The sequence below is a fragment of the Medicago sativa genome, chromosome 3, assembly GCF_051527215.1.
Source record: "Medicago sativa cultivar Bolivia chromosome 3, Bolivia_mono, whole genome shotgun sequence".
NCBI classification, from domain to species: Eukaryota; Viridiplantae; Streptophyta; class Magnoliopsida; order Fabales; family Fabaceae; genus Medicago; species Medicago sativa.
Genome location: NC_140751.1, coordinates 72,972,140 through 72,999,921, shown reverse-complemented (window position 1 = coordinate 72,999,921; position 27,782 = coordinate 72,972,140). Strand labels below are relative to the sequence as shown.

General features: G+C 33.7%; 3 protein-coding genes and 1 long non-coding RNA gene across 5 annotated transcripts; 2 read left to right on the top strand and 2 right to left on the bottom strand.

Annotated features, from left to right (window-relative positions):
• Positions 1 to 2,898: 2,898 nt before the first annotated feature.
• Positions 2,899 to 3,888, bottom strand: LOC146939972 (LOB domain-containing protein 12-like). The gene is made up of 2 exons (XM_085753553.1): positions 3,631 to 3,888; positions 2,899 to 3,270 (listed from the first exon to the last, which is right to left on the bottom strand). Exons 1-2 carry the CDS (start codon positions 3,790 to 3,792, stop codon positions 2,953 to 2,955), a joined length of 480 nt encoding a protein of 159 aa, XP_085609679.1. The 5' UTR covers positions 3,793 to 3,888; the 3' UTR covers positions 2,899 to 2,952.
• Positions 3,889 to 8,246: 4,358 nt separating this feature from the next.
• LOC146939971 (putative protein FAR1-RELATED SEQUENCE 10) lies at positions 8,247 to 10,034 on the top strand. Its single transcript, XM_085749837.1, has 2 exons — positions 8,247 to 8,307; positions 8,968 to 10,034. Exons 1-2 carry the CDS (start codon positions 8,247 to 8,249, stop codon positions 10,032 to 10,034), a joined length of 1,128 nt encoding a protein of 375 aa, XP_085605963.1.
• Positions 10,035 to 11,304: 1,270 nt separating this feature from the next.
• On the top strand, positions 11,305 to 16,752 carry LOC146939970 (uncharacterized). 2 transcript variants are annotated; one of them, XM_085753551.1, is made up of 12 exons: positions 11,305 to 11,456; positions 11,556 to 11,643; positions 12,465 to 12,758; positions 13,027 to 13,185; positions 13,740 to 13,880; positions 14,021 to 14,077; positions 14,434 to 14,572; positions 15,474 to 15,578; positions 15,683 to 15,879; positions 16,046 to 16,087; positions 16,195 to 16,318; positions 16,419 to 16,752. In XM_085753551.1, the coding sequence occupies exons 1-12, from the start codon at positions 11,344 to 11,346 to the stop codon at positions 16,439 to 16,441; spliced, it is 1,482 nt and encodes a 493-aa protein (XP_085609677.1). In that variant the 5' UTR covers positions 11,305 to 11,343; the 3' UTR covers positions 16,442 to 16,752. The 2 variants fall into 2 exon arrangements, with proteins under 2 accessions (XP_085609677.1, XP_085609676.1); XM_085753550.1 differs by having other exon boundaries at positions 16,195 to 16,522.
• Positions 16,753 to 22,066: 5,314 nt separating this feature from the next.
• Positions 22,067 to 23,695, bottom strand: LOC146939969 (uncharacterized). Its single transcript, XR_015033473.1, has 3 exons — positions 23,517 to 23,695; positions 22,522 to 22,616; positions 22,067 to 22,375 (listed from the first exon to the last, which is right to left on the bottom strand). It is a non-coding gene; the product is annotated as an uncharacterized LOC146939969 (long non-coding RNA).
• Positions 23,696 to 27,782: the final 4,087 nt, after the last annotated feature.

Sequence of the window (27,782 nt, the reverse complement as noted above, 5' to 3'; positions counted from 1 at the left end):
CTTGGAGAACCAAAAGAGGGGGCTCTTGGGAAAAGGGTTGGTGCCTTTTGGGGAAGATTCATGGGGTTGGGAAACACATGAGTGAAGAGTCTTTTGTAAGCAACATGGGTGAGTCTTGTGAAACCAAAAGAGAAGATCCTTAGTGAAATCAAAGGCTAAGGGTTGGTTCTCTTTTGGGGGTTAGATTCTAGTGTTGGGAAACAATTGTAAACACCTTGGGAGAGTGAAAATTCATGAGTGTCTTGTTCATTGGTGAGATTGGGAAAATGGGTAGAAATTAGGGTTGTTCTTTGTGAGCTTGTTGAAGCTAATTTCTTGTAACCCATTTGTATCTCTTTGTAAGAACTCATTGATAGTGGATTGGAGAGATCAATCTCTCCCCCAGAGTAGGTCAAGTTGGACCGAACTGGGTGAACATTTCTTGGTGTTGTTATCTTTTTCTTTACTCTCTTTATCTTGTTTATTCCTTGGTTGGATTGTGGTTTTGCTATGCACTTGGTTTATAGACTTGGTTTATAGTTGTTGCTTGTGGTTAATTTTGGTCGTTGGTTGCCATTGATACTTGCTCCACACATCATAGTTTGTATTGGTGTGAAATTTGAGTCCGGAATTCCCAACAGGTACAATTGAAAAGAAAAAGTTATTATTGCATTGGAAACTGAAAGCGACATTCATTTTGAAACAAATTTTTTTGGCTAAAGCGACACTCATTTTGAAACGGATGGAGTAGATCGAATAACGGATTTGGCCAAACTTGACCAAGCTTAACATTAATGTAAACACAAAGAGCAATCTTCGAGTCAAACACTATTAGATTATAACTTGACACCACTAATTGAAAGAGACCTTAAAAACATATGATTCAATATGTAAATATTGTTGATTTTTTCATTTGACGATAATATTTCCAGCTCTCTGTGGCAGCAAGTCCGTTTGTGGCTTGACTTTTCAGGTGTTGATCATCACAGCCTCAACACTCATTTTACTCAATTTACCAACTATTTAGGTGATTCGAGGAGTCGTCGATCATTCCTTCAGTTACTGTGGCTTCTTTGTGTTTGACTCATATGGAAAGAACGTAATAATAGAATTTTTAATAATGTTTTCCATTACGGAGCTTACGGAAAAGGTAAAGTTTAATTCTTACTGGTTGTTGAGTGCTAATAATGCCTCTTTTGTGTATGGTTGTCAGCCCTGGCGGCCGGACCCTTTGTTTTGTTTGTGTATCGGTTGATGCCTGGTTTTGTATCTATTTAACAGACTATTTGTACTTTGAGCGACCTCTTTAGTACGCCTTGTGCTCAGGGCCGGCCTCGAGGGAGCGCAAACAGCTCTACCGAGCCGAGCCTCCAAAATTTGGGGGCCAAAATATTTTTTTTTTTAAAATATAATACATGTAATTATTTAATATATACGAATGGCGTAATAAGTAAATCAGTAAAACTGAAATGGCCTAGCGGTAGTAGCGTGAGCTGATAGCATCAAGGTCCTGGGTTCAATACCCTCTGAACATAGCTTTATTTTTAGATCCCTGAACATAGCTTTTTTTAAATTAGTCCCTCTGAACATAGCTTTATTTTTAGATCCCTGAACATAGCTTTTTTTAAATTAGTACTTTTTTTTCCTTTTTTACTCTTTAATTAACCCAGATCCGTTTTTCTTTAATTAATTTTTCTTTCTTAATTAATTATTCCTTTTTGGTTTGGACATAATTTATTGTCGATTTGAGGCTCCTCAATCTTCTCTCCAATTCAACCAAATTCTCCTTAACATATTGGATTATATATTTAAAAATAAAAGCACAATATCATTGTTTTCTTCTTATTTTTGTTAGAGCACTTCTTATAATTTTTGCCTCATACTTATCGTATAAAATTATAAAGCACTAACAACAAATATTATAATTTTTCATTTGAAAGAAAAAATATTATAAATCTTTTATTTTTTCCTTTGTACAAATTAAAGAAAATAACACCCTAGAAAATTGATAATGATATTCGTTTGAAGTTGTATTTTAATATTATTGATTAGAATATCAATTTTTTTGTGTTAATTACAATAATGACTTTTTTTTTTATCATTACGGATCTTATTTTCAATTTAAATTGATAATTGCTCTTTCAAAAAAAAATTATGTTTTTATTTTATTAGGGGCCTATTTTAATATGAGAGCCGAGCCTCCAATTACTCAGGGACGGCCCTGCTTGTGCTTAAGAGGCGTCTCCGTTATTGTAAATATATACCATTTTACCTTCTTAAAAAAAATTAATTGAGCTTTCAAAATGTCATTACTTTATTTTTTAGGCTAAATTGATCACCCGATCTCTTAGCTTAATTATGTATTTCAAATTGGTCGCATGAAGATTTTAACATCAATTTAGTCCATCAATCTTACAAAGTGTCTTTAGTTTTAATAATTCTTCCATATAATCGTATAAAGTCTATGACATGTAAGATATCGAATCTATATCTTGCATTTTTCAATCCGACTAGACTTAAATCTTACAAAGGATAGTTCGATGGAGCATATTCTCACTACTATTCTTCAAGGAAATCAAGTATAGGTTCACACATAGTTTAAATACGTAATCCATTTGATATTTCTGGTAATAAAGTCATAAGCAACTATATAAATATAGCATAAAACAAAATGTTTTTATATTCTGTTCCCTAAGCATGTTAGTAGTAACCAATTATCAGAATGTTTGCCATTTTTTAAAAAAGACCGCCGACCCTCGTCTGAAAGCATTAATGTTGAAGCATCTTAATCATTAGTTTAATGTTTTATTCACTGATTTAGAACACTCTAAATTACTTCATCACTACTTAATCACGTGCCATAGTTGACTCTAATTAATTCTTCTGTATAGATGTAAGAACAAGAAATTGTCCAAATGATTAAAAAAAATCCAAAACCATGTGAACATTTTTCATTCAAGAAACCATGTCACATCAAAAAATTCTCTCTCTTGAGAAAGAATCATGATGAATTACATTGCTTGAAGAAGGAAAGTTGAAATACTGAGGAAGATCATAAGATTTATGATCAAGGGCTATTTCTTGATTTTGCATTAGAGGTTGATCATCATGTTTCATCTGGATGCAAAGTATTTCTGCTTGTGCTACTGCAAGCTGCATTTGAAGCTCAGAAACTTGGTTTTGAAGGTATGATATGGCTCCAACACAACCATAAACAGGGTCTTTCACTCTTGCATTCGCTTCATATACTAAACTGCTTACTGCATCAGCTCTTTGTTGAATAGGAAGTTCCTATAACATTGTACAATAAGTCAATAACCATTTTCAGCCAAAAGGGTCAAAACTCAAAACCTAATAAGAAAATTGCACTTTTGATCTTTCTATTTTATCACGTTCACAAAAATAGTCATATTTTTCAAAATCGAATTTTGGTCGAAACGCAGATGTTTGTTTCAAAAAATGGTGTGACCAATTTTTAAACGATGTAACATTAAAATGTGGGCTATTTTTGTGAACATGATAAAATAAGAAGAACAAAAGTACAATTAAGCGGAAAAATAATAAAACTAAACCTAAAATAATGCTCTATTATACACACTATGAAGTTTTTCTTTTTCTTTCAAGGAAGCATAGAAAGTGTGGATGAAGTACCTGGAGCATTTTGCTAACGTTGCTGGCACCAAAAACCTTGTGAACAATTGCAAATTTTTTAGGATCATGTGAAGGGAAATAAGGAGCAAAGATACAATCCTTAGCACAACGGCGTCTAAGGAGTTTGCATGAAGCACAAGGGGAAGTAGTATTACCACCCATTAGATTTATGAAAACTAGAGAAAATAAGAGTAGTTTATGGAACACACACTGAGGAAAGGAATTGAGGTTGTATAATGAGAGAGACTATATTTATAATAAATGGCCAACGGCGTGGGAGACTATAGCCGCTACATTGTGCAAATAAAATAGTATTGCTAGAATAGACTCGACTTATTGATTTAAACAATTTTACATATCTTGGGTTATTCAAATCTCTTTTCTCTTATCCCCCTTCTTTTTTAATACATTTACATCAAATATTTATTTCTAATTAAAAAATTACACATATCGAATTAAATTACATTATAGTCCACTCTTTAAGTTAATTCTTAAATATCTCCACAAATATCTAGCCAACAAGGTAGTATGTATTAGCCCTTAAAACAAAAAGTTAGTATGTAATGTATAGAAAAGATCAATAATAGTATCATTTTGTCTTTATTTTTTTTGGTTAAACAATTCACATACTTGAGTTTTTTTAAGGCTAATTATCTCATCGAAATTATCATCAGAGAGAATTGAACCTATAACCTTAAAAATAACACATTCTCTTCAAGACAACATTGTCAGACCAATCTAAAGGGGTTCACAAATAGTTGAGTTAGTATACATCCGAAGCGTTTAATTTAGGTTTCCCAAAATATTATTTGGGAAAATAGATGTTTTGTTTCATGCAATATGAGCAAAGTTTTAAGAAAAAGATTTTATTATGAAAAAAGAAAAAATAATCTCCAATTTTGATCCTTTATATTACTTTCTTGTCCAAATAGGTGACGTAGCAAACATAAAGTCACTTAGCCGGCTCACATGACATGTCATGTGGGATGTTGGTGTACAATAATGTGACAAGTTGGATGAAACATTAACATTAAAAAAAAAATCTATTATTAACTGTTGAATGAGTGTCCTTAATTTTCTTTTTTGGGCAGCAACCTTAAAATTTGCTTGCAAGTCGATAACATTATACTCTATTCTTAAGACTATTCACCTAATAAATCGATCCCTTTATATTGAACATATTTGTATAGAATATTGAGTTTTAAAAATGGATCAATCATAAAAAGTGTTACTATGAATTTTTTATTATGAATATTTGCACTTTGTTTTAGTTCATTATGATATCTGCAAGTGTTATGCCTATATAAACAAATGCTGAGAAACTTTACCGTTAAGCAAAAAACAAAACATTGCAAATAAAAAAAACATTGGAAATAAATATTTAACATATTTAAGCAATATTTAAGATTATTTATGTTTTAAATTTTTTAATCAATGTTCTTGATAGTTTTTTAAGGTCACAACTGGCCAAGTGATACGAGTCAACGGGTGGCCAATTTGGGGCACTTTCTAAATGGTGATTGGTCATTTCATTTTGTTTGAACTTGAAGAAAATATGCGTTACATATACTATTATCGCAAGTTGGTTATTGTAGAATTTCAATAGAGTTCCTTTGTCAAAAATAAATAAAAATTTCTAGAGTGTCCAGACCGTTCTTAAATAAAATGTAGATATCACATGTTCAAGTTGCAATGCAAGAGATTATCTTTATTTAGATGTTTGACATGGACCAACCTATAATCGGTATAATAGTGCTAAATTCTAGCAGCCTGTTTTTGAGCCTTCTTTAGGTTTCTTTTTTTGCGATTTAGTTAGCATAAGTTGAAACTCATCTTTTGGTGTCTCTTCTAGATCATAGTATGAATCATCGAGAACATCATCCGGGCCAAAACAACATCTTTGGCCACTGCAGGGCCAAAAGGAGTGTGGCATCACTTTGAGGCATGCTTGGGGAATCAAAAGCTTGTTTACTGACATAATATTAAGTGCCGGCATGATTAATAGGCTGAGGAACTATTCATATTCAAGTGTGAGTGGTTAGTTATATATCGATCATGAATGAATAACATGTGTATATAAGAGAGATGAAAAATATTGGATATACAAGAAATGTGATTCGTATATCTAATACTTTAAAATTTTAGATGAAAATGTGGTATCAATGTCTAGAGATACATTTAGTTCATTGCCACCACTGCCTCTCCCTAGAATCCACAACAAGAACATTCTCAACACCAAGGGGAAATTCTCACTTCAAATTAGTAAAAAGAGTTTCTTGGACCTTGGAAGATGACTCCGGATGCAATGATTTGTTGCATAAAAAACATTGAACCGATGCATTATCCTCAACAACTTCAGTAGGATTATCCCCATTCAAAACATTCTCTACATTATAAATCATTTTGCTTCTCATGAGCATCCATAGGATTAGCATTATCCGAAATAGAAGGCATGCCATATTTTAAGTGATGTCTTCCATGATGTCATTGCTGAAAAAACATAACTGGTGATCAAACTAGTGACGATAAAAATAAAATCTCAATTTAATTTCTCCTCAGTAAATTTAGTGATAGAATTAGCGACTAAATTTAGCCGCACTCTTTAGTTGATTTAGTTTTTTGCTGCGCCTAGTTTATTGCTTTTTGATGATGTCAAAGGTGCAGCTATATACCTCGTTTTGTTTTGTAGTTTTCCTCTTTATTCATAAAAATATATTAAATTCATTTTTTTGAAAAAAAAAATATTTTTTTATAATTGGACCATCAAAAAATAAACAGTCCTATACCCGTGCCCTACACAAGGGATAACTTATTATATTAATCACTTCGTCTAAATGTCACACCCTCGTGTTTGGGGGTTATGGACCATCAAAGAAAAGATAATACCATATCTCTATCCTAAAAGCATAGGATAAGGGCAACGTGATACATGCCATGTGTCTGGTATGTGGGCAAGGTGACGTGATACGTCGTCACACACTCGACATATGGGCAAGGATGGAATACCGCCAAAAATACAAATAGAGAGTGGGGGAAGTTATGCCCCCACGATGGGGAAGTTATTGAAATATATGAATACTTGATGTTGGACGATGTCTTGAATATGATTACTTCAAATAGAGTCCTAACGATAAGAAAAGATAGAGGAATTGGTGAAACAAAATTAAAAACATGCTAATAGTGTGGAAAATTTACTCAAAAACAAACAGGCGCATGTGGCTGCCACATTGTTTGACTCTGCTTCTTTTTTATTGTTAACGTTGTTTGACTCTTACAAAACGAGAGCTTGATTAATTGCACTTAGTTAAGAGAATACAAGACTATTGCTAAGAAATGAGGCTCGACGTGGATGTTTGTTAGACATGCAAACATTCATGTGAATACACAACTTAACGTTACCTTTCTCTATTTGTGTTTAGCTTGACTCAATTCATCAACTAGATCAAGCATCAATGAGAAATGTCCTTTTCCACACAAAATATAACGATACTTTCTTTTCTTTGTGTCACAAAAATTATAGTATTTCTGAGTAACATGACTCTCTCCCACGATAACAACTCGAATTCAAGTTTATGAGTCTATTTGAGAAGTAATCAAACTCTGACACAAATTATCTGCATTCAACCTGATGATTAGTTTCATAACGAATTCAAAGAAATCAAGTTATAAAAATACTTTAGGACATCTAGTTAAAGATATTAAACCTTAAGGATAGAAAACGAAATAAAATTTTGGAAACATGGAATACATTGGTTAAAAGTTGCTTTCATTTACTCCCTCCGTTTCAAAATGAGTGTCGCTTTAGGCTTTGACACACAGATTAAAAAATAGAATGAAATAATCATTGGATATAACGATTTTACTAAACTGCCCTTACTTTATAAGAAAAAGACAAAATTAAAGTGCATTGAAAATTGTGTGAGAGAAAAGTTGGAGAGGGTAAAGTTGGAAGAAAAAAAATTAAAGTTGTATTGGAAATGTAAAGCGACACTCATTTTGAAACGGAGGGAGTATTTTATAATAAATAGTCAAATTTGATCCTTGAAATTGTATGTATCTGATAAACATAGTTTTTCATTTTAAAAAATTGTAAAATACTACTCAAAATAGTTTGTCCGCTAATAATCACTTGTCTTTCTTAAGTTCACCAGCCGCCTCCCACCACCAAACCATCTTTCACTGTCCATTTCTTCATCTCTGCAACCTTTTTTTTATGCAATTCTTGTCCTTCTATATCATTAAATCTACGTTATCTCTGAAGAAAAAATACCAACCGGTCCGGGTCACACCGGTTTTAATCGGTTCACCGGTCTGACCATTGACCCAGACGGTTCACACCGGATTTTGCCGGGTTGATTGCATTTCCGGTCCTCTATGCCGATCAACCCGCCATCCTTACCGGTTCACGGTCGGACCTGTCCGACCGGCCGGTCCGGGTTTTTAAACACTGCTTCATGTTCGATATTGTAGCTTCTCGCACGATTCATCTATGGTTCTTATCCTATCGCACGTTCGTTTTCTTCTTCGTTTTTTTCGTTCTTCCCGTACCTTGGTGTTGAATTGAATCGTTGTTTTCATTTCCTGAACTATCTCTCTCTCTCTCTCTCTCTCTAGCCATGGGCATGGTTGTGCAAAGCGGAATTGGAATCTCCCGAGTCCTGTTCCTTCTCGCAACTGGTACTCCTCTCTCTCTCTCTCTCTCTCTCTCTCTCTAATTTCACATCTTTGTAAGAAAATTGCTTTTTTGACAATGAATACTTCCAATTGACACAAGTAAATGACCTTAATGCCCCTAGCGGTAGTTAACTACCGCTGGAAGATCCGCCGGCAGTTAACTGCCGCTGGGACCCAGCGGTTGTTAACTACCGCTGCTGTCTTCCCCCCAAAACCAGCAAACCCCTACCTCACCTATTCATTCATCACTTTACATCATTCCATTCCTATACCATAACCCAAAAAAACCCCATTTCAAAATTTTTGTGTGAAAATTTTGCCTCAAAATCATTGCTGATCGATTGCTAAGACGTTTCTACACACAAAATGCATCAAAGAACAGGTATTACAACGTTAAAATCCATTACATTTGATTGATTTTTCTGGGTCTTTTTTGTACTGTCACGCGTTTTAGCGGCAGTTAACTACCGCTGGGAGTGAGCGGCTGTTAACTGCCGCTGGTAACTTAGAAAATTTTGAAAAAATTTCTAAGTGGCAGTAGCTACTGCCAAATTTTTTTTTCTAATTTTTTTTCTTTTGTTTTTTTTGTTTGTTTATGTTACTATATGATATTAGATACATGTTTATTAATTAGTTTAGTAATTGTATGTTGTTTATTTATAGATAATGTTGAGAATGCGGGTGATGATCCGGGTGATCGAAAACCTAGAGTTGTCGATTCCATTAAGGTTAAAGCTCCCGCTAAGGTCGAAGTTTCCGTTAAAGTTGAGGCTTCAAGCGTCAATTCCGATGTGTGGAAACTTCGTGACAACAAAGTGGACACGGCTCATTTCTTTTCAACTCGAGACACATGGAAAGATAAAGATGAATTGCTCGGTTGGGTCCGTCGACAAGCAAATAGAGCTGGATTTACGGTTATCATTAGAAGATCTTGTGAAGGAAGAAATGCTATGTTGGAGTTGGTTTGTGAACGGAGCGGCGAGCACAAAGCACCGAAGACAAAAGTGAAGCATGAAGGAATGGGATCAAGAAAATGTGGGTGTTTGTTCAAGGTGCGTGGATATGTTGTTAGGGAAGACAATGCTTGGAAATTGGCTATTCTTAATGGCGTTCACAACCATGAGATGGTGTCGTATGTAGCAGGGAACCTTCTTGCCGGAAGATTAACGGAGGACGACAAGAAGATTGTACATGACTTGATCGATTCTTCGGTGAAACCAAAAAATATTTTGACAAATCTGAAGAACAAAAGGAAAGAGTCCATGACAAATATCAAGCAAGTCTACAATAAACGTCATAAATTCAAAAAGGCAAAAAGGGGTGACTTGACGGAGATGCAATATCTAATCACAAAGTTGGAAGAGAATGGATATGTTTATTACGTAAGAGAAAAAAAGGAAAGTCAAACCGTTCAAGACATATTTTGGACTCATCCAACATCGGTAAAGTTGTTTAACAATTTTCCTACTATTTTGATAATGGATTCCACGTACAAAACCAACTTGTATAGGGTGCCATTGTTTGAAATAGTTGGAGTCACCTCAACCTATTTGACATATTCGGTTGGTTTTGCATTTATGACGTCGAAGAAGGAGCATAACTTTACTTGGGCTTTGCAAATGTTGCTTAAACTTCTTGGACCAAATATTGATATGCCTAAGGTGGTAGTGACCGACAGGGACACGGGTTATGGTGCGGAGAGCACTTATTCAAGAGTTGAAAGAGTATAGGAGCAAATACATTGAGATATATGCGAGCAAGGACCGTCACAACTACATCTTGGATGGATTGTATCCTCCCAAAAATCCTAGTAGCTTTGCACCTCCCGACAAATGGTTGACATTGCCGGATATGGGACACATCGTTGCATCATGTTACAATAGGCCGGTGTTAGAGATGACTACATGGAAAGACTACATCTCCGAGACTTTTTCCCACTTAGAGGACAGCCTCTGGTTAACCCGAAAAGCAACATGATTTGCCTTGGTCTAATCCCAAATCATTTTGTCATTCTTTCATTAAAAGATGGTTGCCCACTACCTCCATCATCCACGGAGTGGAGAAATCACAGGAGCTAAGAGGCGACAACATGGGAGGATGAATTCTTGGATCAACACGATCGTTTCCGAACACTCATGGACATTGAGCTCAACGAGAGACCGGTTCCACCAAAAAAGCCAACAAATCAAGACAATCCAATTATGTTTGATGACACTCCGGTTAAAGAAAACACTGAATTTGAAGATGTTCTGGAACATTTAGATGAAATGTGACATTTTTTGGTCGGTGTTAATCCGTTTTTTGGTTGATACGCGCCGACGTATTTTTTTGTATATATAATGTAATGACCAATTTTTTGGGTGATATGTAACTAACCTTTAACTATTTATATGTATATCAATATATTTGAGTTTCACATTTATTAGTAATTAATGTACATTACGTGTAATGTTTTGCATAATGTGGAAAATTTGATGAATTTCAAACAATTGTTAAATGTTAACGCATTATCGGTTTGGTGTAATGTAACCGAATAATTGATAAACTATGAAATGTTGATGTTTATGATTGCTGGATGTTGTTGTTTCGGTTTGATTTCCTCCGGAATTGCCGTTTGAAATTATAGGTAAAACAGGACACATTTCCTGTGAAAAACCAGTGCAAACTGCACTGGTTCTGTAACTGGTGTGAGCGGTAGTTAACTGTCGGCGCATTAACCATCGGCTGTTAACTGCCGCTGGGGGTAAAATCGTCATTTACTTGTGTCAATAGGAAGTATTCTATGTCAGGAAAGCAATTTTCTCTTTGTAAATGTCCAAGCCCAATAAGAAAACTGAATCGGGTTCACATCTCGACCCGGTCCATTAACGAAATGACGTCACCATTAAGTTAACCTTTTTTTTTAAATTTTTTTTTATGTCGGTTTCCAGTAAAGTAAGAAAACGTGTAACCATAACACGACACAAGAGCATAAAACTTCTCTTTCGGTTCTGCAGATACAAAGACAAAGTGCAGAATCGCTGAAACGTGTTAAAGAAAATGGCGAAACCAATCACTCTTGTTCTGTTAATATTATTCCTTTCAATTTTACATTTCTCAAACGCTGCAGAAGAAGCTTTTGATGTTCGCAAACATCTCTCCACCGTGTCCAGGTTTCTCTCCCTAACATGTTTTCCAACATTCTAGATATTATCAATTTTTGTAATATGTATTGAGATTGATCCAATTGTGTTTGTTAATTTTCTTTGAAGGTACGGAGTTGTGAAAGACATTACTGACAAGAATTTCATTCCTTCTAAAATTCCTGAAGGATGTACTCCAATTCATTTAAATCTTGTGGTAATTTTCTCTCAACATTTTCAATGATAATAATTTCATTAATTACAAAATATGTTCTACTATGCTACACATTTATATTGTCTCTGAAGCATAAGCATAGACACGCACTGACACATGTGATTATACACTCAATTATGTCACTTTCCTAAATTATTACGGGTGTCAGACATACATGTTAGTGTCGTGTCCAATGTCCATGTCTATATTAGTGCTTCATAAACTATTGTTTTTTGTAATTTTCACAAAAACTCACATATTTTATATTGTTATGCTGCTTGGATGAGAAATTTATGACTGTTGAAACGATGGGTTAATCTTTTCTAGATTATCCAACTTTTTATTATTGATAGTTTTTTAAACCATTGGGAATTGGGTTTTAAAACCATAGGGATTGAGTGTTTTCGGTCTACAATTCATTATGCGTACTGATTTTGGAAGCTAAACTTCATTTTTTATGACATCGGTGGCATTAGAATTCTTAGAATCTCTTTTGATATTTTGGTGTATTAGGCTGTTATATTGGGAAGATTTATATATAACAAGTGTGTTAACCTTTTCCGGGGAGAGCCTTCGGTGACTAGAGCATAGTTTTGTTTTTGTTTTAGGAAGTTTGGAGGGAGTATTATCTACTTGTACTGTGAATGAGTGTTTTAATGTAAATTTGTTTTGATCTAATCTGTGTATGCCTTCCACTTTGGTTAGTGTTATTAATATATTTTTCCGTTTCTAAAACAAACAAACAAAAACTAGTGGACAACACTAATCACTTCTATACCAAATGGAATAGTATGATCATTGATGGTGCTATGTTACATTCCCAGGCAAGGCATGGAACTCGTTCTCCAACAAAGAAAAGGATAAGGGAGTTGGATAATTTGGCAGCTCAATTGGAAGATCTTGTAAGGGATGCGAAAGAGCGGAAATTGTCTTTGGAGAGAGTTCCGTCTTGGTTAAATGGATGGAAATCTCCTTGGCATGGAAGGCTTAAGGGCGGTGAGTTAATTAGACTAGGAGAGGAAGAATTGTTTGAACTTGGAATCAGGATTAGAGAAAGGTTTCCGAGTTTGTTTGATGAGGACTACCATCCAGACATATATCCTATAAAGGCAACTCAGGTGAGTCTATCTTCATTTTTTCCTTCTAGGTAGATTTGATCTATTGAATATCTGGTTATCTCCATGTACATCAATTGTCACTAGTAGTTTTGGAAGAATCAGGAAACATTGGTTCTCAGGTCCAAAGGGGGTAAAATATGCTCGTTGTTTTGAATTAATAAATGAATGCTAAGACACCATGATTAAATTGAAGTGCCACTGCAACAATGAGACATGAAATTGACTTGATATTTTGGATAGTTATGCATCTCTCTAATGTGGCAAACAGGTTCCCCGAGCATCAGCTAGTGCTGTGGCATTTGGAATGGGTCTTTTCAGTGGCAATGGAACTCTTGGAACTGGTAAACACAGAGCTTTTGCTGTTGCAAGTGAAAGCCGTGCTAGTGACATCATGCTGAGATTTCATGATTGTTGTCATAACTACAAGGTAATGTTGTAGACATTGTTGGTTTTTAAGGCAGGAGGATTTCTAATGCAAAAGTTTCACTTGTATCTGACACAGTTAACTGCAATCATAGATTAGCCAATTTCATAAATTTTAGTGTCCATTTGCAAATATGCTTCTTATACATGATTATATTTTATTATATTATATAAAGTCACACAATCTGCACGTGCTACCATTTCTGCCTGGAAAATGTTGAAGCCCGTGTGCCTATGTTCCTTTCGATGATAATTTTTTTCCCATTTTGCTAGAAGGTGCTTTCTGGTTACAATTTTGTCTGTCTTACCGTTGCGATGGAGATTAACATATTTCATTGAAATTACCATATTTGTCACTCTAATGTAAAGAGGCCTTCATAGGTTGATTATGAAGTGTGTTTAAAGAGGCTATTCTTAATTGCTTACTGATACATATTTTAGCTCTATTGATGTACATTGGGCATTTTGTGATTTTCAGTATTCTTATAGGTAGTGTCTGTAGTTTATTTCTGGACCTTTTTTTATGGATATATATAATTTCTTTGGTTACGAGAGCAGGATTTCAGGAAAAAGAAGGAACCCGCAGTTGATAAACTTAAGGAACCTATCTTGGATGAGATTACATCTGCATTAGTTGGGCGATATGGGCTGAATTTTACAAGGCAGATTACATCATCTCTCTGGTTCTTATGTAAACAGGTGATGGTTTTTCTTTATTCCCAGCTCCTTTTGATTTTCCCTGTGTTCTTTTAAGTTCACACATAATCATTTACTAGTGCAGTGGAGATTGATTATTTTCTTTTCTTTCCAACTGTCCAATTTGTGATGGTTTATAACAGGAAGCATCCTTGTTGGATATAACTGATCAAGCGTGTAGTCTTTTCAGCCCATCGGAGGTACTTTTGTAGTCATGATGTGATATGTGATCAAATGGTTGAATTCTTCCTCTGTAAATATTATTTAAATAAAATTTAAAAGATGTCAGGAAAACACTTACTTTTGACGTTATAATATAAACGAACAAAGTTTTGACTCCTTGATATGATAACTAACTGCAAAGAAACTGAAGTAGTAAAAAGGATATGTTGTTTTTCATGCCAAATGCATATAAATTATTGTTGTTTAGTGTACTCAAAAAACTAGTTTAGCTCTCACACATATAATCAGGATCTTTGTTGAGCTTATGGCTGAGTTGTTTTGCAACATGATTGCATGCTGCGTGCTTATAATATGTCAAATTCTGTGTACATAGATTACATTGCTGGAGTGGACAGATGACTTGGAGGCGTTTATTCTGAAGGGTTATGGTAAATCACTAAATTATAGAATGGGGATGCCATTACTTGAAGATGTTGTTCAATCCATGGAGCAAGCTATTAAAGCTGAAGAAGGTAATTTAGCATTTTTTAATATTGAGGTTCTTGCTTATAATGAAACTTCAAATATTTATATACATATTTGCTCTTCAGGATAAAACCTATATTAAAGTCGTCTTGTTCAAAAACACCTTAAAGACGAACTTGACTCTTCTAAAGTGAGTAGTTAGTAAAGTGAGAAAATCAAGACTTCATATTGTAACCACTAATGAGTTGTTATGCATGTGCATTTAATATAAAGCATCGATTTATTTATCAATGATTGATGTTACTCACTTCACTCTCTAAAGTGAATTGCTCACTTTAGAGGAGAGTCTTGTCCCTTGAAATATGCACGGTGCTGGCTCTATCTAGCATATAGATTACAAAGTAATGTGACATTTATCTGCCTTTGCTAGTTTGATCAAACTGTTTTCTTGTAAGTTAAAAGTTATTGCAGTGTATTTAGATGAAAATTGTTTGTTAATACAATAAAAGATGCATCTCAGATTTCTAGAATAACTTCAAAAAGTTTCCTGCTTTATAAGAAAATGGACCATATTGATTTTAATCTTCTTCACATTTGTCAAAACTGTGTTGTGTTATGCTAACTGTTGGTCAAATTATTTTATTTATATTCCTTTTGGCTAAAGCCTATATTTTCTTGAACTATGCATTTTTTAATAACGGTGTTCAAATTCTATGATCTTTCATGTTGACTATAGTTTGCATGACAATTGTACTGATTCTCAAAATTCCAGTTAGTATATAATTGGCTTCTCATTGTTTTGATTTAATGGTTTAAATATGTACATGTTTACAACCTTTGTCAATGTTTATGGGTTGAAATCCCGTTCGTTCTCCTTTTGGGGACTGCATCTTGATATATGACAATGTGAACCTATGACTCATTTCCATTTTTTTATTGCTTCTGTAGAAAAACATGTTCCTGGCAGCTTTGAAAAAGCAAGACTCCGGTTTGCTCATGCAGAAACTATAGTCCCATTCTCATGTCTGCTTGGTTTATTTCTTGAAGAGTCTGGTGAGGCTTTTAAAGTCTTCTCTTGAACAAATTTTATCAATTTCTATTTTGGTTTTATTGCAAAGTAGTGGGAGAATGTGTTTATGAGTGTTCTCTTTTAACAGAGTTTGACAAAATCCAGAAGGAAAAACCTTTGGAGCTACCTCCAAAGCCTCCACAGAAAAGAAAATGGCGGGGCAGCACCGTGGCTCCTTTTGCTGGTAACAACATGCTGCTCCTGTATAGTTGTCCTGTGTCAGGCAAAGCTAAAAGCAAGCACTTCGTGCAAGTGCTGCACAATGAACACCCCATTCCAATGCCGGTAAGCTTTTACAGTTCTTGTGAAGTTTATGCTGTCAGTTATTTTCCAATGGTTTTATTGTGAATAGCTGAATTTGGTTGGTAGTAGAATTTCAGCGCTGATTGTTTAAAATCTTATTATGCTGATGTGCATCAATAACGCAGTTTCGTTTTGTTATTCACTACAGGGTTGTCATGGTTCTGATTTCTGTCCGTTTGAAGTATTCAAGGTGTCAATATAATTCCACTCTTTTGCACAAAATGATCAATGTGCAAGATTAATCTGGTATCATTTTTATTCTACTACTAATCTTATTTCTGTGATTTTTCTCCACAGGAAAAAATAGTTGCACCTCATCGGAAGCATGACTATGATACAGTTTGTAATGCAAAGCAAGAGCTGAAGTCCTCACGGAGTATGATATTCCAAATATTTCAGTGGCTTTTCCCACTAGCGAAAGGTGACAACCCCAAAGATGAATTTTAGTTTGTTCTATTGAAAGGAGTATGAGTTCAATTCTCACGTTCTTTTTCCTTGGCGATACCACTTAACAAATTCAGGCATTAACACCACATTCTTCTAGCAGCGAACCAATTTTACATCGATTTCACTGCCAGACAAGAATGTCTTTGGTATCTTAAGCTTGGCACTTGAGCCGTCATCGTCTGTTGTTTGTATTTATAACACCTGAGTTTTGGATATGGAAAGTAGACTTATAGATATGATTTTCCCTTTTTTTTCCTTAACAGTGTTAATCTTGATACTCAACTAATTCCACAGATGATGTAGGTTGATATTTCATGTTTTGCACATCTGGCATTTCATTTGTTCTCTTGAACTCCCGTTTTTTATCTTTTGGAATAGTAGATATGAATCCAGCCATCTTCTGACTTATTGTAATGATCCTACTTTTGTGTGTGTTGAATGATTGTGTAGCAGCTTTAGATAAACGGATTATGATATTATGATCGAATGAGAAAGATTGCTGCCATATTAAAAGGAACATATGAACTGATAATCAAACATGTAAAGCAATATGATCGAAAATTTAAACACTGCTGGGTTGTAAGCAAATCAACATAAGAAATTTGAATGCCATGTTTGGATGTAAAAACTCCACTGACCAAATGAACATGTCACCTTTTAAGACCTCAATTAATCAATTGTTTTCAAGTTTCGTTGTGTGAATTAGGGGTCTGGATCCTCTCTATTTGGAGGAAATGAACATCTCAATTTCTTGTACTTGAGACGTGGCACTTGAACAATTTTTTTAAAAAGGCAAAATGAATTAATATGAAATCCATCCAAGTGCAAGGTGTGCAAGAATGAAAATTTGTAGGCAAGGATTCAGGCAAATCAAATGACTTAGGAACACCAAAGCCAATAGACACCAATGCAATATGATAGCACCATCAAGGTAGATGCAACATGGCACCATCTACAAATTATGCAGCTAACTACCAGCGCACAAACACCACAGCTAAGATAACCACAATACCTCCTAAACACGACCTAATGTAATAGCAGAAGCAAATATACTTAACCGCGCCACTTCCAAAAAGAAAGCATGTTAAACATACCTCTTCACATAACCTTAATTTATGCAGGCATTAAAACAAAGACAGTATCCTCATCCACTACTCCATAATCACAAGCTGAAATAACCACAAGCCAAATCCACATTACAGCCAAGATCAGCAGTAAAAGGACAGGTTATGCAGAGAAATGTTCAGCACTAAAAACACCACCACACACTTCCAAGAACAAAACACCAAAGGGATAAGAAAAACCTTCAATTCTTAACAATAGACACACATATACACCAGCAGTTGCACATTCAATTACCAGCTGCGCATCATCAACCTAACTGCATTATGCAGAATAATTTACGAAAAACTACCCTTTGCCACTGCCTATCAGACACGACCGCCTCAGCTAAGCTATAACCACACACACTGCCCCCAACCTCGCCAAAGCCCTGAACTCTGAAACTGAGACAACATAGCCCCGCACCATTCCTGCAGTCTTCACTTTGATAGCAGTGAATTGTGAAACAAAGACACCATCCAGGCAAGCTCTCTTTGGTTTTATGCTCAACCATCTTGTCTATGTCAATTTCCTTATTTTAGAAGAATTTTCCATTTCTTGTTTTACAAATTGTCCACACATGCACGTACCTAACTCGCTTCACAAATGTTCGACTGCTGGCAACCAGACCTTCAAAGTTCAAACTGATTGAAATGAGATACTGATTCTTCATCACTACACTCCATAAACCCCAGACCAATCATTCCTCTCCTATGCAAGTTGTCTTTTGCTGCTATTTTATTCTGCGACACTCTCCACACCAACACAGAGACTTTATGAGGGATCGAATTGTGCCATGTACATCACAACAAAGTTAAACAAAGATCCACTTGGAAAAGTGTATTTTTCCATTTCTTCATGACAGTCTTAAAAATTTAGCTTATGTTTCAATTTTCAATTGACACCAACGTTAATTTTGAAAGCATTCATGTCTATTCCAAAAAATGTTAAACAAGAGTTATTTACATTTAACAATACAACGTAATTAATATATCTTGATGATATTAGTAATCGTGCTTTCCGTATGTGATCCTACAATTCAGTACAAATCATTTCTGATCAATCTTTTTTAATTCTGACATATCAATGACATCTAACATAAACAACCTCTAAATGATGCGTAAACAAAGAAAACTAAGAAAATGAATACATATATTTCACACACAAGGAAAACCACAACAACTGGAAAACGAGAAGACAATGAGTAACGAACGATTTAACGAATATCATCTAATTGAATATGATTTTTTTTTAAAAAAGAACAATAAAAAAACACGGTTCATCAGGTATTTTTAAAACAATAATCTCGAATCGACAACAAATACAAGGAAAAGAGAAAGAGAAAAATACAAACAGATTGGTAGAGAAATATTTGATGATCCAACGAATTTCTTTAATCAAGGAAATACACTAGAGAGAAAGAGAGAAAGATGATCCTCATCTCATGGTCACTCGAGTGTAATTTCCTAGATTAAAAGAATGCAATGGATCAAAAGGCTCAATTGCTTCTCAAGGGTTTTTGCAGTAAGAACACAAGCCTATAAACTACTATTTCTTTTTGGCAGCAGGTATGTGTATATTTATAAGAGGATTTAGGGTTTTGTCTACACTATGCGACCAACCAACCAAATGGGCTAATGGGTCCATCTCTAGTAGGCCCAAACAATACTACGGGTAGATAAACTAAGAAAATTGTTCTTCTCCCAACATAAAACGTTCACTCTCATTCAAACCGATTAAAATACTACCATGTGAGTTAACTCACGCTGGAATATAACCTACATGAGTTAACTCATGTGGAATGTACCAATGTAGTGAATGTGATTTAAGTTACGTTGAGTTTAACACATGCGTGACTTAAGTCACATGAAGAGTATTTTCGGATGTTCAGTTAAGAGGGAGCAATTTTTGATGGGAGAATATCAATTTTCTAAACTAAAATCCTAAACATATACTTTTTCGATTACAATTACATGCAAAAAAGTCATTTTCTAGGTTCATTGAACAACTGACATGTTTCGTCTATAATATAAAGCACATACATATGTTATTTAATGAAATTAAGAAGTGTTTTTTTTATATAAAAGTAATGTTATCTTCTGTTACAAAACGTTTTAAATATATAAAGGCTTAAATGCGCTTTTGGTCCCTTAACTATTTATTTGGTATCGCTTTGGTCCCTTAACTAAAAAAAAGATTGTTTGAGTACTTTATCTTTATCTCTGTTATCTGTTTTGGTCCCTTCGGTTAAATAAATTCAAAAAAACGTTAGGGTTTGTATTATTCATCTTCTTCCTTCTCCTTCCATCCTCTTCTTCATGATCTTCATCATCAAAAACACACCAGCCCAGAAGAAAAAAAAATCTTTTTCATCATGATGTTCATCAAATTTATAAACATAATCAATTTCACATCTTAATCAATAACCAATTTTTCATCATCATCATCATCTAAACCCTTTATCATCATCACCAATCCTTCACAAAAACCCATTTTCGGATTTAAATCCATCATCATCAATGCTTCAAAAAAACCAATTCATTTTCGGATCTAAACTCATCTGTGTTGAATCTGTGTTCTCCATCTATAAAAGCATAAAGCTTTCAACTGTGAACCTTTCCAAAGTTCTCAAGTTGATTGCTTTTTTTTTATTTTTTATTTCTGCCCTTTTGATTTTTCCTATTCCAAAGTTATGTGCCGCTGTTCTTTTTTTCTGTTGTTGCAGTTTTTTGGTACTGTGGATGGGGTTTGGAGGAAAACGAAAATGAAGATGGGGATTTTTTTGGCAGCTGTACAACTTGAAAATTATTGGATTTTGGAGGAAAACGAAAATGAAGATGGGGAGATAGATGGAATGGAACAAAAGTTGTTGTGGTTGTTGGTGATGAAGGTTTGATTTGATGTATTTTTGAAGATAATTGCTATTTTTTATTGAGGTTTCAATGGAACCAATGGTGATTGATTTGTTGTTTTGTTGATGAGAGAGATTAAGATGAAAATTTTTGTTGTTGGGTTGTTGCTGTGTTTTTTTTCTGAGTTGTTACTGTGTTTTCTGGTTTAGTTGGAAAAATTGGTTATTGATTGAGATATGAAATTGTTTATGTTTATAGATTTGATGAAGATGATGATCAAAATGATTTTTTTTTTTGGGTTGGTGTGTTGATGATGAAGATCATGAAGAAGCGGGTGGAAGGAGAAGGAAGAAGATGAATAATATAAACCCTAACGTTTTTTTAATTTATTTAACAGAAGGGACCAAAACAGGTAACGAAGATAAAGATAAAGTACTAAAACAATCTTTTTTTTAGTTAAGGGACCAAAACGATACCAAATAAATACTTAAGAGGCCAATTGAGCATTTAAGCCATATATAAAATATGTAATTTTTATAAAATATATAAAATATGTTATTTTAAAATATACAAAGTTTAGGTTTTAATTCCTACAATTTTTATTTTTTCGTTCATGAAAAATCAAATATCATTGCTTTTTTAAACGACAAGTTATTAAGAATTAATAAAACTACGTCCGTGCGTACTAACACAAAATAAAATAGATACAAAGTTTACACCATAATTGATATAAGACATTAACTTTCCTTCAAAAAAAAAGACATTAACTTTTTGCTAAAAAGGGATGACATGGCAAAAAAAAATTATCTAGGATATTTTTGTCATGTGTCAACACAACATTGGAGGACAACGACACATGACATTGATGGGGCATACAAGCACTATCATGCCACATCAATATTCTATCAATGACTACCATGTCGATGGGACGAAAACAAAACACTAATTATCTATAGGAAAATAAAAAACAAAAAATAATATATTTACAATGATTAAAAATAATATTGAGCTTTTTCGGTTTGTATCTTTTTTTAAAAATAAAAAAAAATATTGATTTTGTGTTGGTCGGTATAATAGCTTTGGATGTGAATTGATCACCAACCATGTGTAGACACTACATATGATTCTTGTATTACATTGGGTTAGGAAGGTTCAAATTATAAATAAAGTAATTGTTGTCATATGATTCTTGTATTACATTGGGTTAGGAAGGTTCAAATTATAAATAAAGTGATTGTTGTCATTAATAGATTAGAGAAAGAAGTAAAAAAAAAAAAAAAAAAATCATTTTATTATGACAAAGGTAGAAAGTAGAACTACAGAAATCAATTTCTCCCTGTGAGAAGTATCACCCTTCTCAATCTCTCCACTACCTTTCAATCCTATTACATCTCACTGATCAATGTCTTTTCATGGCCCCCTTCATCATCTATCCTTAAGTGGTGAGGAAGATGAGCTTGAAATTCAAGCAGAAGAATCTCCTACAACCATTGCTTGCTCACACATAGGCCAATCTGATCTTATATGATGATAGAAAAGATCAAAGCTTTTTGGAGCCTAGTTAAGGGTGTCAAAATTCAAGAAATATAGTCGGGACTTTACACGTTTCAGTTCTACCATCACCTCAGTCTCAAAAGAATCCTCAAGAAACGTCCTTGGAATTTCGATAATCATATAATGATTCTTAATGTTGTCCCAGAGAACGGCACTCCAAACCAGGTCGCCCTTTAGTTGAAAGATATTGTAATCCTTATTGAAAGATTAGTGCATAGAAATAAAATTGCTTATTTGTGTTGATCAATTGATATAAGATGAATTTTTGGAAGAATTATAAGTTGTTTAGTTTTCATGTATACAGAATAAAAGATTTGGTTTTTAGGATACAACCAATAGTCATATTACAAATACAATTACTATCCATGACAACTCATTTCAAGAGCTCTTCACAATCTAATTAATATTTATTCCCTCTTCAACAATTTTTTCTTAGCTTTCTTCATTTGATGGATATTAGTAATTCGGCTTGCTTCCTATTGCTTTTCTTGATCCCTACGCATCACATATCAGTTTTTTTCTTCCTGATATATCAAAACACCAAGCATATAAAACAAACAACATGGTTAGATGGATATCAATAAGTTTTATTCTAATAAAATAAAAACGATGCAAATAATTTTATCCTTAACATTATCTTTCTCAATAAAAGCACTACTCGTAGCCGCACCTTTTACGGTGACACCACTCCGACAGCGGACCTGTCATGGCACCGACATCAAAAACCTTACCGGTCACACCATCACATGCAAAAGACCCGGAAACCTGGACGTTAGAAACACACACTTATTCTTTCATAGCAAATACATCTTGTGAACGAAATACAAGGCCACACACAGTATCAAAACGACATGAAAATAGATAGTAATTCACAATCAACTACATGAATAGCCATGCTTGACAAAACAAGCAACAACAAAAAAATCATAGCAAAGGCAAACCCTAAACCCTATCATCAAGTGATACCAATGAATCAAACATTCATTACTTGAATCAAAGTAAAGCAGCGAAAAGCACATGAGAGGAAATCAAGAAAACAATTTTTTTTGAATAGCACATATTATTAAGCAACCCCACCTCAAGAGAAAAGAGGAAGGAGCAAAAAAGAGAACACCAGACAAACAAATGCCCCAGCGTATAAGCCTACAGGACTTAAAACAAAAACAAGAAAGCCAAACTCCCTAACAGGCCAACGGCCAACACCAGCAAGGAAAACGCCAGAAAAAACAGCAACAGCTACACAGGACAGCAAGAGAAGAAACAAACCAGCAACAAACTAAACCAACTGAAGGCTAAAGCAAACTGCCATACAGTTGGGCTATTTGTACGCCACGCCCCAAAGCCAGGCAGCTGCACCAACAAAACTCCTACCTAGCTAAACAATCCCTCGGATTCCAACACCATTCGAAAAACATAAACGCACCAATTTTTAATCTATTAAGGCACCAACACCACGATAAAGACCTTATCTCGTCAAAAATCTGACCCACGTCCTTGTTAACTCCTTTGAAGATCCGATCAAGAAAACAATTAATGCCATAGTAGCGATCAAATCAAACCATTATCAAATAAAACCATATGACTAAAATTTAAAAACAAAAAATAGAAAACAAGATCCAATATATGTGCAAAAACAATCAAATCGAATCAACAACAACTACATACACTGTCTGAACAACAAACAAATTGGTAGAAAAATATTTGATGATCCCGCAAATTTCTTTAATCAAGAAAATACACTCAAGAAAGATGAAGAGGAGAAAGGATCCCCTTCTACTCAATCACTCAAGTGTAATTTCCTTGATTAAAAAAATGCAATGGAACAAGTTGCACCACAGACTGATTCTCTCGGTAGTTAGAACATATCGAATGAATTCTTTCATTGAGCAGACACATATATATAAGACAAGGTTTAGGGTTGGTCCACTTCTGATGGGTCAAGCCTTATTATTTGTAATCAAGTTAAAAAAAAGTTTTAAATATGAGATTTTGTTTTTCTGTTTTTTTAAGGAAATATGATATTCTTTATTATATTTTCTTTAAAGGAGTATATCTTTTTTTAAATATAAATTTTTAAAGACACTCTAATGTCAAATTATAAGATGACGTGCTAGAAGGTAGCAACATGAGTAAAAAGTGAGGTGATCATACTAGGGAGAGGACCTTATTTACACTTATGTGTTCTCATGATACATTTCATGTTGTTATTATTCTTGCTCCTACGATTTTACTCAATCGCATGGTTTGGTTAGGTTTGCAGTTTTGATTTTATCAACCAAACTAAACCGCATCAAATCGCAACAAGAAGATATATTAATTAAACTTATGTCACCCAACTCAATGCTCATAGAAATTTAATAATAACTTTATAGAAAGACATATTTTTCACTTATATGTGGCACTACATATCAGATCAACATTAGATAACAATGACATCTGGCATTGATGGTCACATTGACACTAACACGTGGCACTACATGTCAGATCAACATTAGATGACTACCACGTGGTGGGATCGAAAAGCAAAACAAAAATATTTAGTGGAACGGGAAGCAAAATATAACTTATTTTTGGAAACTTAAGCAAAAAAAAGAAAAGGAAAATGGTTTCATTTCCTACTTCAACGATCGCATTTATAAGTATATCGTCACTTTAAACTAATAAAATTTGTTTCTATATATTTCGAATTTTTACTTATACAACTCTATCTTATGGATACAATAGTTCATCAGTAATAAATGGGTAGAGCGATTTACATATTCGAAAATTATGGAAATCATATTTCACCGTTAGCAAAATCCACAAGCAACAAGCATTTTTTTTGGCTAAAATATTTCAAAAGTCCCTGCAAATATGTCTTGTTTGATTTTTGGTCCTTGTAAAAAAAAATTGTTTTTCATCCTCGCAAAATTTTTTGGTTTTTAAAAAATTCCCTGGGCCCATTAAAGCCGCTTGATGTCACTCTGATGCTGACGTGACGCACGCTGACTGTGCATAAGTACATGAAAACAAAAAAAATTACGAGGACGAAAACAAATTTTTTTTTACAAGGACCAAAAGCCAAACAAGACATATTTACAGAGACCTTTGGAATATTTTAGCTTTTTTTTTAACGAGAAAGTATTCTGGATATTTTTTTTGGGTTAAATATGTTTTTGATCCCTATAAAATTGAGACCTTTTACATTTAGTCCTTGCTTAGTTTTAATAGCTTTTTTAGTCCCTATAAAAACATTCTACATTTAGTTCTAGTACCTTCTTAATCCAAATTTGTTTAATTATGCTTAAATTCTTGAATTTTTAAACAATTTTTTGTAGACCTGTTAAGAACATTACTAAAAGTCCCTCTGCAAAATATTAACTCAAAATTTGATTTCTACGTTGATATTTTTGTTACTCTTTTCTTGAACTTTTGTCGTTTAAAAAAATTCATATTTAATTCTTCACATGTTAAAAAATTCTATTTTTTTTAGTAAATGAACATTTTATAATGTTCTAAACATGTTTCAAAAAAATCGTTCAAAAATTTAAGAATTCAAGATAATTAAACAAATTTAGGTTTTACAAGGACTACAATTACATGTAATTTTCTTTTTGTAGGGACTAAAAATACTATTAAAATTAAGTAATGACTAAACTTAAAAGTTCCCAATTTTATAGGGACCAAAAACATATTTAACCTTTTTTTCTATGTTTGTTTCCTTTTATCCTAACATGAAGAAGATAGATTGTCGAGAAGGAATTCAACATTTTGATTCACGGATGATATAGTTTTATAATTCATCACTTCAAGTAGGCATGGCAACAAAACCCATACCCGTGGTTACCCACCCGAACCAAACCCAATTTGACGGGTTTTCCCCGTTTTGACTGGGTTTGGGTTTTCCCCGATTTCAAAACACGGGTATGGGACGGGTAACGGGTATATAGGTACCCACCCCGAACCCATACCCAAACCCGTCCCGAATTGCCGTGTTATAAAAACTACCATTGATATTTAAAGGAGCAACTAAATGAGTCGGTCTAACAAATGTTAAAGTGAACATATTGTTGGATAATGCATTACAATATTTCTCTAGGGGTTGCAAAAAAAACTTCTATTTTTTATTAAAAAAATTATTCAATGCGGGGATGGGTATGGGGCGGGGATACCCGAACCCGTCGGGGACGGGGATGGGGTTCAATTTCTCATCCCCGTTGGGTATGGGTAGGGTAACGGGTAAGTATATGAGAATCGGGTATGGGGACGGGGAATGTAAAACCCGTCCCCACCCCGCCCCATTGCCATGCCTAACTTCAAGATCTCTAGTGTCACGACTCACGAGGTTTATTGTCTTAACAAACATTTTGGTCTTCCACTATCAACAACTTCTTAACAAAAGTGGCCATAAAATTATTGTAGCTTAGATATCAAAAAAACAAATCTGCTTAGAATTAATAGTTAGAGCATTAAGAGCTAGTTATTAGAAGCTTGTTAGTAAGTAGTAAAGTTTATTATTAGTTATTAAGTGTTGTTATTTTAGTTACTCTTTAAAAAAAGTCTTTAAATTTGTAGAGCACCCACATCCATACCATCCAATTTGAATATAAATGGACCATACTTAATATATTAAAGTACTTCGTACTTTTCAATTATTTAAACCACATTTTCTAAATATTCATACCATCCATCCAAAATTTTAAAATGAGTTCCATTAAATTCACAATAACCAATCACAAGTATGTCTTCTTTTTAATTTATATATTATTTTATTCCAACACTGGCTTAAGACACTGTAGTTGAATTGGGAAACGGTGGCCCTTTTGAGATTGCTTTACATAGCCAAATATGAATACTTTTTTGATACAATGTCCTTATTTTCAGTTAAGATACCACATAATTCAACCGATAATCATGCTCTCATTAGGTAGAAGGGGAGATATAATTTTTAAATTTAGGATTCTTTAGAGTATCTCATGAGCACTCGTTAGCAAAACACTTTAAATAATTAAGTTTTGTGACATACAAACTCCTTTTGAAAAGTATTGGGACAACAAGAACAAACTCCTTTTCAATAGCCTTGAGTGCAAAATTATCATCTTCGTAAGAAAGATTTAGCTGGTTTGCAAAATTATAATCTTCGTAATTATGTTTTTGGTCCCTACAAAATTGCGACCTTGTAAGTTTAGTCCTTACTTAATTTTAATAGCATTTTTAGTCCCTACAAAAAATTTCTGCACTCAATATTAGTCCTTACTCAATCCAAATTTGTTTAATTTATGCTTAAACTCTTAAGTTTTTCAACAATTTTTTTACAGGCATATTAAAAACGCTATTAAAAGGTCCTCCGAAAAAAATATAGCAAAAATTTGATTTCTACGTCCATATTTTTGTTACTTATATCTTAAACTTTTGTCGTTTTAAAAAATTCATATTTAATTTATTTCATGTTAAAAAAATTATAGATTTTAGTAAATGAACTTTTCATAGTGTTCTAAACTTGTATAAAAAGAATCGTTAAAAAATTTAAGAGTTTAAGGATAATTAAACAAAATTTATTTTAGTAGGGACTAAAATTATAAGTAAATTTTTTTTTGTAGGGATTAAAAAAGCTATTAAAATTAAGTAAGGACTAAACTTAGAAGGTCGCAATTTTATAGGGACCAAAAATATATTTAACCCTTGTTAATTTGAATCTCTGTCGTTACACCACTATCCTAGGAATTTATTCCGGTTGAGAGAAAGGAACCTAACATATGGGGTGCTTTTGTTTTAACTTTGAAAAAAAAATAGATTTTGTTGGAAAAATCAAGATATTTTTTTTTTAGAGTTTTTTAAAAAAATCTGAAATTATTTTTGTTTGTTTACTATTCAAAAAATCATTTTAAAAGAAAATAATTTAACTATTGTGTTACCTCCTTGTTTTTGAAAACAAAAATTTGGGAAAAGCTA

Excerpts from the sequence above, each read along its gene's own strand:
- LOC146939972 (XM_085753553.1), bottom strand. The coding sequence starts at position 3,792 with ATGGGTGGTAATACTACTTCCCCTTGTGCTTCATGCAAACTCCTTAGA. Across the intron at positions 3,271-3,630 it reads ACGTTAGCAAAATGCTCCAG|GAACTTCCTATTCAACAAAG; the intron begins GTACTTCATCCA and ends ACAATGTTATAG.
- LOC146939971 (XM_085749837.1), top strand. The coding sequence starts at position 8,247 with ATGGGCATGGTTGTGCAAAGCGGAATTGGAATCTCCCGAGTCCTGTTC. Across the intron at positions 8,308-8,967 it reads CCTGTTCCTTCTCGCAACTG|ATAATGTTGAGAATGCGGGT; the intron begins GTACTCCTCTCT and ends GTTTATTTATAG.
- LOC146939970 (XM_085753550.1), top strand. The coding sequence starts at position 11,344 with ATGGCGAAACCAATCACTCTTGTTCTGTTAATATTATTCCTTTCAATT. Across the intron at positions 13,881-14,020 it reads TCTGGTTCTTATGTAAACAG|GAAGCATCCTTGTTGGATAT; the intron begins GTGATGGTTTTT and ends GGTTTATAACAG. Across the intron at positions 14,078-14,433 it reads GTCTTTTCAGCCCATCGGAG|ATTACATTGCTGGAGTGGAC; the intron begins GTACTTTTGTAG and ends CTGTGTACATAG.